The following is a 12,195-nucleotide window of genomic DNA, read 5'->3' as shown; positions in this document are numbered from 1 at the left end:
TGGAGTTTTGCACAAAACCTTGATCTTTGACGTAGCTTTAAAACTGGGGCAATTGTAATGAAAGGAAGGATATCCTATTCCTTATTTTTTACCTTTTTTTTTTAGTGTTTGAGAAACAGGTAAGATTAAGTGTCTAGTCGTTGCCCAAGAGCATGTACCAGCACCATAAGAAGGGCGGAGGTTCATGTCCTAGAATCGTATGGCGGGAGTAAACCGTGCACACGGAAGCTCGGCGGCGCTATAACCTCCCCACAGCACAGGCTGTTTACGCACGCGTCGTTAGGCACGCTTTATACCGCCGTGGACACAGCAGGTTGGACCTTGCTGAAGGTCACTCATGTGGATGGGGTGAAAATAATAACAAAACTATAAGTTTATAATCATAATCATATTACTCACCCTAGAGCCTAAATCCGAAGTTTCAGCCATTGGTCCGTGTGTGTGTCTGTCTGTGTGTCTGTCTGTAAACAAAATATCTCGAGAACGGTAAGAGCTAGAGAGTTGAAATTTGGTATGTAGATGTCTAATGTGACAAGGATGCGACACGAAACTTTTGGTTAAGACCGGTGTAACGCTTGGCGGCATTTTACCGCTTTTTGGCGGTTTTCGGTGTAATTTAACAATATCTCGGGAACAGTATAAGCTAGAGACTTGAAATTTGGTATGTAGTTCACAAATGTGACAAGGATGCAACTCAAAACGTTTGGTTGGGATAGGTGCTGCGGTTGGCGGTATTTTAACCTCTTTTTGGCGGTTTTCGACCGTTTTTTGGTGGTTTTCAGCTATACCGACTAAATGGTTAGAGATATTATAAAATTTTAGGGTATAAGAACAAGAACACCCAAATAAGCATCATTCAATAGGATAAGGAAAGTCGTGTGATGTTCACACCAGATTTTTTTTTTCTGTTGTCTGTCCCCATATTTTCAGTTCAAACCCATAAAATACACGAGACCTTGTTTAGACAATCAAACCGCTCCTGAGCTTCGCAAGAGGATCAGGAGTGTTTGAAATGGGGGAGAGCCAATAACCATGTTCAAAGGCAGTGCAATAGTCCTAAACATCAGGGATCAGGAAGAGACCGCCTTAACATAATAATAATAGACTGCTGGGGTAAAGGGACTTTTTAGTCTCATTCGAATAGGATAAACAAGGTATATTCTATTTTATTTTATTTTACAAATTAACGGGGTATACCCCAGTTTACAGGATTAAGTATTAAAAATAAAATTAATTAAAACAGTAAATGTATATTGCTTACCTGTACATCGTGTATAATACCCTTGAAGTTGGGTAGAGGCTATTTTATTTTACAAATTATCGGGGTATACCCCAGTTTACAGGATGAAGTATTAAAAATAAAATTAATTAAAACAGTAATATGTATATTGCTTACCTGTACATCGTGTATATTGCTTACCTGTACATCGTGTATATTGCTTACCTGTACATCGTGTATATTGCTTACCTGTACATCGTGTATAATACCCTTGAAGTTGGGTAGAGGAGAGAATTGCTTTTCTCCTGCAGTCTGTCTGGAGTATCTCCTTCTAGCCGTAGTATAGTTCTCCATTTCATCGTATGTGGCCCATCTGTAACCAAACAAAATCTATCAAATGAAACATCAATATTGAAATAAATATTGCTAAAATGGGGAGAAAAAATCTTCTCGGGCAGGAAATCAAATCCGCGATTTAATACGAACAATCAACTCATGAATTATTTGTGGTAAAACAGAGCGGATATCACTGATTATCACAGCATTTACATTTGTATTGATATGAACTATCAACTATACAGTGGATACAGTCCACTTTATACCGCGTCTTACAGGGACTTTTCAGTCCTACATTGGGAGTCTGCCGAGACATGGGCAATGAAGAAGGTACACGAGAAGAGGCTGGAAGTGGCGGAAATGCGTATGTTGAGGTGGAGTCTTGGAGTGACTAGGATGGACAGAATAAGGAATGAAGTGATCAGAGACAAGTTAAGAGTGACTGAAGTTACCAAGAAGATACAAGAGCGAAGGTTACAATGGTATGGTCATGTGATGAGAAGGGATGAAGATTATATTGGAAAGAAAGTGAGCAGAATAGAAGTGTCTGTGCTTAGAGTTCGGGGTGCACTCAGCCTCGTGAGGACAAATTGAGTAGCTACTTTCATCGAGTAGCGATCAGTGGCGGCATTACCAGAGGAAAAACAAAGTTCTAGAATTAATACAGGGAGCTCCTAGTAATGCTGTGACGTCTACAAAAATTCTGAAAAGGTTCTTATACAACCTTTCGTATAAACCTTCATGTATTTATAATTTGTGAATTTATTCCGTAACAAATACATAAGACCTTGTTTAGACTGCGGGAGTAAAGGGACTTTTCAGTCTCATTTCGGAAGTATAAATAGGGTATATTCTATTCTCTCACCTCGGATAACTCCGTGAAGGTTCGTACGGACTTCGTATGGACCGATGATGGTGGACAGTTTCGGGTATACCGCCCAAATATAGGACCTGAAGTTCCCCCAGTTACTCCAGTAACACATTTGTTACTACTACTTACTTTACTAAAAACTAGTCTAAACACTAGCCGTTTTTCCTTTTTGCAGGCTACCTAACGCTAAAACTACTCCATCGTCCATCGCTAAACATGGACAGTTTCGGGTTCGGGTATGCCTCCCAAATATAGGACCTTACCTCGGATAACTCCGTGAAGGCTGGTACGGGCTTCGTATGGACCGATGGTGGTGGACGGTTTCGGGTATGCCTCCCAAATATAGGACCTGCACGTCCAGTATGCCGGTGGAGGAGATGGTCTTGCGGAAGTATTCAGTGCCGTTTAGTTTGACCTGGACTAGGGTTACATTGCGAACCACCTGCGAAATTAATGAAAATTTATCAAAATCTAATATATAAAAATGAATGTGTGTGTGTGTTTGTTTGTTCGAACTTTATGCCTGGCCAAAACGCTCATCCGATTGCTATGAAACTTTGTCAACCTATTGATTGCACTCCCGTGAAGGTTATAGGCTATTTTCCGGTTCGTTTTTGTTAAACTACGCCGTGCAAGATCACTAAATGGATGAGTGACATGAACGACAATCCGGAGCGAAGCGACGGATTTCGGCTAGTACCAAATAATTTCAAAACACCTTTAATTTTATAAGAAAACAACTAACTCTAGAAGTTTGCAAATTTGGTTGACTCTGGAAATCGAACCCGGGACCTACCTGAATAAGATGATTGTTGCCGTCAGCGAGCTTCACTCCGCCCACATTATAAGACTCCGGCGTTGAATTAAACTGAAGGCGCACGAACAACTCTCCCGCTTCCATTTCTGCGGCTATGTAGGAAGTCTCTTCACTACCAGCTCCGTTAGATGAGGGGCTAGACCTGTCCCCTGAACCACCTAGAATAGAATAGAAATTAATAGAATAGAATAGAATTGAACAAACAATTCTTCCGCTTCCATTTCAGCAGCTATGTAGGAGGTCTTCACTTACCCAGATAGAAAATGGCACCGCGCAGTTGCCGCGTGCGAATGAACATGGAGATGTCGACAATGTTGCGCACAGCTCGTCTGGCAACGCCGCCCACTGCTACTGTTACGAGAGAGTTAGTCGTGTTCTCGTGACCGAACGTAGCAGCCGTAAAATCTGGGGAAGTTACAAAAGTGAAATTATAGTTCATCCAGATCAATGTGACAGCAATGAGTCATCAACCCAAAATGAAGGAACCTAATTAAACAAATTAGGTAGGTACATAGGTACTGATTTTCTCTAATCACGATCGAATAAACTACGGGCTAAAAAATTCCCGGAGGGACGGGCCCAGCTTGTTCCAATCTTATCCTCTTTCTCTTTTCAATATCGGAATCATAAGACCTCCGTTGTTCCAGTTATTTCCTTCGCTCTATCAAACCTCTTGACAGAGGGAACTGTAACTGTTATGGTCTCATCGTCCCGAAATCGAAGAGAGAAGGAAGACAGGATAAGAGAAAGCCAGCCGTTCCGAGAACGAACATTCTCCCATCAGTATAAAATCCGCCCCGGGCGGGAATCGATAAAAAAAGAAGAAGAAGAAAAAAAAAGACTAGTGTTTGTACTGGCTATCAATCTCACGTAATCCAGCGGAGTTAAAGCGCCTAGCCCACCTCTGTGGCTGAGTGGTCAAGAGCACTGACTCTCAACCTGGAGGTGCTGGGTTCAAATCCCGGCCAGGGCGGAATTTTTTTCAGTTCCTGGATAGGCATGGATGTAGAAGAATGTTCCTTGAAGTAATGCGAGAGCGGTTCAAAGGTACATTTTTTTTAAGTTAAAGGGCTTAAAAAAAAGACAGTTTATTTGACGTTTTGGTATACTCACTATATTGGCACGTATGTCCCAGGAACGGCCGCACACAGGAGCAGCTGAAATCTCGCCACAGGTCCGTACAGTGTCCGCCACTGTGACAAGGGTTAGGGGAACATTGGTTAGTGCGGGGACATCCCACAGTCACATTGTGACTTGTTTAGACTGCTGGGGTAAAGGGACTTTTTAGTCTCATTCGAGCAGGATAAACAAGGTATATTCTATTCTATTTTATTTTACAAATTAACGGGCTATACTCCAGTTTACAGGATTAAGGGCCGAATTTTAAACTCGGATTATCATTTAATCCTGGTCAGGATTAGCTTCTAGGAGAGCTATTCTATGTGGGAAAGTAATGTTGGATAATTAGTTTGACTAACTAAGACAGGAACTGAAAGTAGTTTTTTAAAAAAATTCTTAAAACCTCTCCGAACACTCTAAGCCTAACCGCCCCTAAAAGGTAATCCGGTTTTAAAATTCGACCCTAAGTATTAAAAATAAAATTAATTAAAACAGTAAATGTATATTGCTTACCTGTACATCGTGTATAATACCCTTGAAGTTGGGTAGAGGAGAGAATTGTTTTTCTCCTGCTGTCTGTCTGGAATATCTCCTTCTAGCCGTAGTATAGTTCTCCATTTCATCGTATGTGGCCCATCTGTAACCAAACAAAATCTATCAAATGAAACATCAATCAAACGAAATCAGGTACACCTCATAAATACTTATCTGTGCTTAAAGTTCGGGGTGCACTCAGCCTCGTGAGGACAAATTGAGTAGCTAATTTCATGGAGCAGCGATCAGTGGCGGCATTACCAGAGGAAAAACAAAGTTCTAGAATTAATACAGGGAGCTCCTAGTAATGCTGTGACGTCCACAAAAATTCTGAAAAGGTTCTTATACAACCTTTCGTATAAACCTTTGTGTATTTATAATTTGTGAATTTATTCCGTAACAAATACATAAGACCTTGTTTAGACTGCGGGAGTAAAGGGACTTTTCAGTCTCATTTCGGCAGTATAAATAGGGTATATTTTATTCTCTCACCTCGGATAACTCCGTGAAGGCTGGTACGGGCTTCGTATGGACCGATGATGGTGGACGGTTTCGGGTATGCCGCCCAAATATAGGACCTGCACGTCCAGTATGCCGGTGGAGGAGATGGTCTTGCGGAAGTATTCAGTGCCGTTTAGTTTGACTTGGACCAGGGTTACATTGCGAACCACCTGCGAAATTAATGAAAATTTATCAAAATCTAATATACAGGGTGTCCCGCGAACGACTGTACAACGCTTGAGGGTTGATGCAGGACCTAAAGGGCTACCAGAAAAAGCTATCTGGACAGATCCGATTTTCAACAGGGGCGGAGTTATGAAGGATTTTCTGTTTTTCAACATTTTTCATACCTTGTCCCCTTAAAACGCCTTTATCTCTTGAACCAATAAAGATAATAAAAAACTGATTGCACCATTGAAAAGAACACAAAAATTGCTAACAGATAAGATTCCCTGTTTTGGTTAAACCCTCCCTCAAACACAACCAGAGGCTTGAGAAAAAGATTTTTTTGTATCTCTTGAAAAACTACCATTTTTTCAATTCGATTTTTCTTAAAGTTTCCACTGAAATTCATTGAATTTCTCCTGATATCTTTATTGCTTCAAGAGATAAAGGCGTTTTAAAGGGACAAGGTATGAAAAATGTTGAAAAACAGAAAATCCTTCATAACGCCGCCCCTGTTGAAAATCGGATCTGTCCAGATAGCTTTTTCTGGTAGCCCTTTAGGTCCTGCATCAACCCTCAAGCGTTGTACAGTCGTTCGCGGGACACCCTGTATAGTTATTGTCTATTGTTCAGTTCTTTTTTTTTTCTATCAGGCCTCCAACATCCAAGAAACAAAATTCAATAAAACCCCTCAGACTGTCATCTCCTCTGAGCCCCCCCCCCCCCCCCCGGAGCGGGAAGTGGTGATATCCAACCACAATACACAACAACAACCACAACAAACTAACTTACCCCTTCTCCCCTCCTATTCCGGTAGTCCACTATCTTAACAAACAGTGGCAACAACCAACCACAGCCAACAAACAACAGACAACAACAACAAAACAAAACAACAACCACACGACAACAACACAAACATACAAGCAAAACAAAAACTTCCTGTAAGCCGCCGCCGCTATCTTTCTTTTGTCCCACTGTCCCAAGTATCATGCATCCTTTAACCGCCTAAGAGTCGAGGGGGGCCCGCCCACCCTCCCCCCTTCTTTTGAGCTTCATTTTTTCTCCTGTACTGGGTGTGTAGTCAGGCCGGACCCCCCACCCCCTCGGACAATAATCCTGGGCACTACGGCCTTGGTTGGTTGGTGGGTATCGTGCCGTTCTTGGTGGTGTTGCTTGTCTGGCTCCGTCGTTGCCCTATTGTTGCTTGTTTTGTTTTGTTGCTTGGGTGTTGTTGTTGTTGTTGTTGTTTGTTTTGTTGTTCGTGTTGTTTTTTTTTTGGAGGAAAATTCGGCGCGGCGATAGAAAGAAACAGGTAGATAGGGATTCATAGTAACGTAGGAAATTGACGGATTCTCCTTTTGTATCGTTAATATCTCCGTGAATAATGGTTTCTTAGAAAATTCAAGATAATGGAATTAAAGAGGGCAAAAAGGGGTACTTTTCTATCAGGAGAAATTCAATGGGTTTCAGTGGAAACTTGAAGAAAAATCGAATTGAAAAAATGGTAGTTTTTAAAGAGATACAAAAAAATCTTTTTCTCAAGCCTCTGGCTGTGTTTGAGGGAGGGTTTTACCAAAACAGGGAATCTTAACTTTTAGTAAATTTTGTGTTCTTTTCAATGGTGCAATCAGTTTTTTATTATCTTTATTGGTTCAAGAGATAAAGGCGTTTTAAGAGGACAAGGTATGAAAAATGTTAAAAAACAGAAAATCCTTCATAACTCCGCCCCTGTTGAAAATCGGATCTGTCCAGATAGCTTTTTCTGGTAGCCCTTTAAGTCCTACATCAACCCTCAAGCGTTGTACAGTCGTTCGCGGGACACCCTGTATAGTGTGTTTGTTTGTTTGTTCGAACTTTATGCCTGACCAAAACGCTCATCCGATTGCTATGAAACTTTGTCAACCTATTGCTTGCACTCCCATGAAGGTTATAGGCTATTTTCCGGTTCGTTTTTGTTAAGCTACGCCGAGCAAGACCACTAAATGGATGAGTGACATGAACGGCCATGCCTTTAAGGACTTACTAGCGGAAATCCGGAGCGAAGCGACGGATTTCGGCTAGTACCAAATAATTTCAAAACACCTATAATTTTATAAGAAAACAACTAACTCTAGAAGTCTGCAAATTTGGTTGACTCTGGAAATCGAACCCGGGACCTACCTGAATAAGATGATTGTTGCCGTCAGCGAGCTTCACTCCGCCCACATTATAAGACTCTGGTGTCGAATTAAACTGAAGGCGCACGAACAACTCTCCCGCTTCCATTTCTGCGGCTATGTAGGAAGTCTCTTCACTACCAGCCCCGTTAGATGAGGGGCTAGACCTGTCCCCTGAACCACCTAGAATAAACACAAAATAGAGCTCTGCTTATAAAATAGATCTTGAAAAAAAAAAAAAAAAAAATCACCACACAAAATAGAGCTCTGCTTATAAAATAGATCTTGAAAAAAAAAAAAAAAAAAATCACCACACATAAATGAGGATCAAATGACAATACTTTTTCATCACCAAAGAAACTTTCAGGTGGCGTTAATGAATAGGGTTGGGCTAGACTTGCGAGCGCTAGCGTATGTAGAGTTTGACGTTGAAGATTGAACTCATTGAAGTGGTAACTTGGGTACGTTAGGCTTGAGCTAGAAAATAGTTTTTTTTTTCTTTCTACGGCTACATCCATTTCATATTTTCTAAAAAGACAACCATTCGAGAAGTGGTCCTACCGGCCCAGGGACTTAATAATAAATCCTATGACACCCATTAAGAGCAAGGGTCACCCTGCAACCAGGTGAATAGAATAGAATATACCTTGTTTATCCTGCCAAAATAGGACTGAAAAGTACTGCCAAAATAAGACCTGCCTCGGTGGTGTAGTGGTCAAGGCGCTCGCCTGGTAAACAGGAGGGCGTGGGTTCAATCCCAGCCGAGGTATGGAATTTAAGTAAATAGAATATACCTTGTTTATCCTGCCAAAATAGGACTGAAAAGTCTTATGTATATGTATATTTCATAGGTAAAGTTTACAAATAAGTATATGAAACCTTTCTCAAATTCCAACAAAAAAAGGGGGAAAGGATCGGACTTTACTTACCCAGATAGAAAATGGCGCCGCGCAGTTGCCGCGTGCGAATGAACATGGAGATGTCGACAATGTTGCGCACAGCTCGTCTGGCAACGCCGCCCACTGCTACTGTTACGAGAGAGTTAGTCGTGTTCTCGTGACCGAACGTAGCGGCCGTGAAATCTGGGGAAGTAACAAAAGTGAAATTAGTCCTTTAGAATAGAATAGAATAGAATAGAATAGAATATACCCTGCTTATACTGCCAGAATGAGACTGAAAAGTCCCTTTACTCCCGCAGTCTAGCTGGATATTGCCCCGCCCACAAACGTCGTGGGAAAGCTGGTCTGGCTTTGCGACAGAGAAGTGGGTTGCTCGAATTGAGTAATGGGATTGATTGGGTAGATGGTTTGCTCTTCGTTGGCAGCCAGAACTAGATGGGAGGAGTTGATGGCGACGAATAACTGTAAAGAATAGAATAGATTTTTTTTTTTTTTTTTTTAAGAGGTTTGTATCAGTCTCTCTCGCTCTCGTGCAAAAAAGAGAGAAATAAAACTAGAAAAAAAAAAGAGTTCCACCGCCACCGCCGTTTTTATTTCGTAACAATGAAACAACTGCTACATTAGACGCGTGTGGTCTGTGTCGTAGCATGCCCATCCCGTTCGTATGCCTCTCATCAGATGGGCGATAAGAGACACAATACTTCCCATTTAGGTGCTGGGTCAACACGAGAATACCAGAGAGTAACCCGTTGAAATATTTGCAATCGAAAAATGAGTCCAAATCTACGGGGTATACCCATTTTTATTATTATTATATAACTCTTTATTAGAACTTTACAATATTTACAAAGAGGTACAAGAAATAAAATAACAAACTGATAAATTAACAAAAGAAAAAGAAAATTGAATAAAGAAAGAAAGAAAAATAAAAAAAATATTGAAAAATTCTAACTCAGGGGCGGGATTAATGCCTTTAAGGATGGTCCATGGAAGCGAGTAACATTACCCCCCGAAAATTAATGTCGAAAATTAATGTCCTAAAATTAATGCGCTATTAAACCGTTAGTATAATTGAACACCTTCCTTTCAGCTCCCATGGCGTAGTGGTTAATGCGCCCGCCTTGCACGCGGGAGACCCGGGTTTGATTCCCGGGGGGGTCAAAAATTTGCATTATGCAAATGATTGATTCCGTGACTGGCTGATGCGGGGCCCACTCAGCCTCGTGAGGAAAATGACTGGCTATGTAAATCTCCCGATAGTTAGGAAAATTTCAAATCAACTAAAAATAGGTCCCCCTTAAAAATAAAGAAATACGTGTTTTAGGGTTTTTCCAATCGGTTCTCGAGTTTTCAAGGGTGGTGAGTATTTTTTTAAACACCCTGTATGGCTCTAATGCAGTGGTTCTCAAACTTTTTTTTTGCATGGCCCCCCTTTTGGGCATATTCTCATTATTTCACCCCCCCCCTTACCTTACCCAACCCCTGGGTATATTATTTTTACCTATGGGTTTTATAGAATAACAAAACGAGAATTTGAAACTTTGAGATTTTTTTTATATTCAAGTAAGTAGGTTACCTATGTATTTATAGGTTTTATGAAATAACAAAACGAACCATCCTCAGTGGCTCAAGCAGTTAGCGCGGGAGGAATTTCAGAACTGGAGGTTTATGGTTCGAATCCCTCAGAAGGTGAAACAGCAGTGATAATAAGCAGGGTAGACTAATTTCTGACAAGAATTAATCAATCTTAACATAATTAAAATACCTTGAAATAACAAAACGGAAAATTCAAGTAGACCTGACCACACCTGATCAGGTTAGCCTGTCAGGTCTAGCTGATACCTGATGAGCACACACACTATCAGGTAGACTTGACAGGTACACCTGATCAGGTTAGCCTGTCAGGTCTAGCTGACACCTGATGAGCACACACACTATCAGGTAGACTTGACAGGTACACTTGAAAAGGTCCACCTGTCAGGTCTACCTGATACCTATTATTACTGTGGTCAAATTATATTGAGGATACAATTCCATATCTAGGCTGGAGGACTGGTAGGAGGAGTAATTTGCAAGATTGGTTTGAGTGTGATAACCGAGATTTGATGAGGATTGCAAGAGACAAGAACAAAATTGCCAATGTAATTTTCAACCTCCTAGGAGAGGAACCTTAAGATAAAGAATAATTGGGGAACAATATTTGTGACAAGCATTGAAGTACATATGCTTAACACAATTAAAAATTCCTTACTCACCAGTATGCAGTGCATCACAAGTGCAGTCATAGTTGCCCGTTTCATCCTCATTACATTTTCCACCGTTCTGACAAGGGTTCCTTTGAGCATCACAAGGGGAGCCTGCAACACAATCTTATATTATAAGAACGAGATCCATTCACATTTCACACACTGATCGCTCTATCTCTAGAACCACAACACCTAGAAAGCTGAATATTACCTAATAAGAATCAATTTCTTTATTGTCTAGAAAAAGTCTGTGTGTCTGGTGAAAAGAAAAGAAAGGAAATGTACTGTCTAGAAAACTAAAAAAAAGAGATAAATTATTTACTGTCTATATAAATAGTAAATTATTTACTGTCTATATAAATAGGACAATTATAAATAAGTAGGCATTATAAATAAATAATTTCTAGGCTGGGATTGAACCCACGCCCTCCTGATTACCAGCCGAGCATCTTGATCACTACGGCAGGTAAAACGTATTTGCGTACAAAATGAGTACAAAATCATTTTTCCAAGGAAAATAATTTGCTGGAATGTCGCAAAAACATTTCTGGATTGTTGAGAAAAATGTTTCTGATGAAAATGTTGTAGGTGGGATACATTAGACTTACAAGGGTGAAACAACAGAAACAAAGGTTGACTTAGCCAGCCCAGTTAGCTTGGTTGGTAGAGCGTCTGCCTGGTAAGCGCTAGGCCGCGGGTTCGATTCCCGCCCGGGGCGGATTTCATCCTGAACGGATAATGTTCGTTCTCGGAACGGCTGGCTTTCCTCCTATCCTGTCTTCCTTCTCTCTTCGATTCCGGGACGATAAGACCATAGCAGTTACAGTTCCCTCTGTCAAACCTCTTCAAAATAAGTCGACACTGGTCTCATCCTCAGATGGAGGTTCGTCTACAGGGAGCTCACAGTGAGGCCCCTCAAAACCTGTCTCCGACAGGTTTCGAGGGGCCCCACTGTGAGCAACTTGTGAGCAACGAGGGCAATTACAACATTATTACTAACATTATTACTAAAATAAGAAGAAAATAGGTGTATACAATAGGGCTGTTCTTTGACTGTATACAATATACAATAGGGGTGCCTGGAAAAGGCTGACAAGAAACACCGACAATATTTGAATATAAAAAGGCTCAAACCCGGGGGCTAGCTCTTTTTCTCTCTTTTTATATCCCAATCATCAGTGGTTTACCACTTCAGTGGTTTACCACTGATTATAGGGACCTGGGCTTGAGACCAGCAGAACTGCCCCAAGAGTTTCTGGGACCGCTCAAATGGAGCTAGTAAGTAATCAATGGTTGAATGCACTGTAGAACTCGAGAAAATTGACCCATAGG

The 12,195-nt window shown here is 41.0% G+C and overlaps 1 protein-coding gene across 1 annotated transcript in view; it reads right to left on the bottom strand.

Moving 5' to 3' along the window:
• LOC103515302 (protein crumbs-like) overlaps positions 1-12,195 on the bottom strand; it is a 37,995-nt gene that overhangs the window by 12,391 nt on the left and 13,409 nt on the right. The window contains exons 11-22 of the mRNA XM_026828037.1: positions 11,768-11,870; positions 10,873-10,974; positions 8,923-9,079; positions 8,648-8,800; positions 7,723-7,901; positions 5,389-5,567; positions 4,357-4,496; positions 3,496-3,648; positions 3,223-3,401; positions 2,690-2,868; positions 1,397-1,592; positions 321-324 (exon numbers count right to left, since the gene is read on the bottom strand). Of these exons, the coding sequence (XP_026683838.1) occupies positions 321-324; positions 1,397-1,592; positions 2,690-2,868; positions 3,223-3,401; positions 3,496-3,648; positions 4,357-4,496; positions 5,389-5,567; positions 7,723-7,901; positions 8,648-8,800; positions 8,923-9,079; positions 10,873-10,974; positions 11,768-11,870 (1,724 nt within the window). The remainder of the gene's footprint in view (positions 1-320; positions 325-1,396; positions 1,593-2,689; positions 2,869-3,222; positions 3,402-3,495; positions 3,649-4,356; positions 4,497-5,388; positions 5,568-7,722; positions 7,902-8,647; positions 8,801-8,922; positions 9,080-10,872; positions 10,975-11,767; positions 11,871-12,195) is intronic.

Source organism: Diaphorina citri, unplaced genomic scaffold, assembly GCF_000475195.1.
Source record: "Diaphorina citri unplaced genomic scaffold, Diaci psyllid genome assembly version 1.1 scaffold1315, whole genome shotgun sequence".
Taxonomy (NCBI): Eukaryota; Metazoa; Arthropoda; class Insecta; order Hemiptera; family Psyllidae; genus Diaphorina; species Diaphorina citri.
This window is presented reverse-complemented; position numbering and strand designations above follow the sequence as displayed.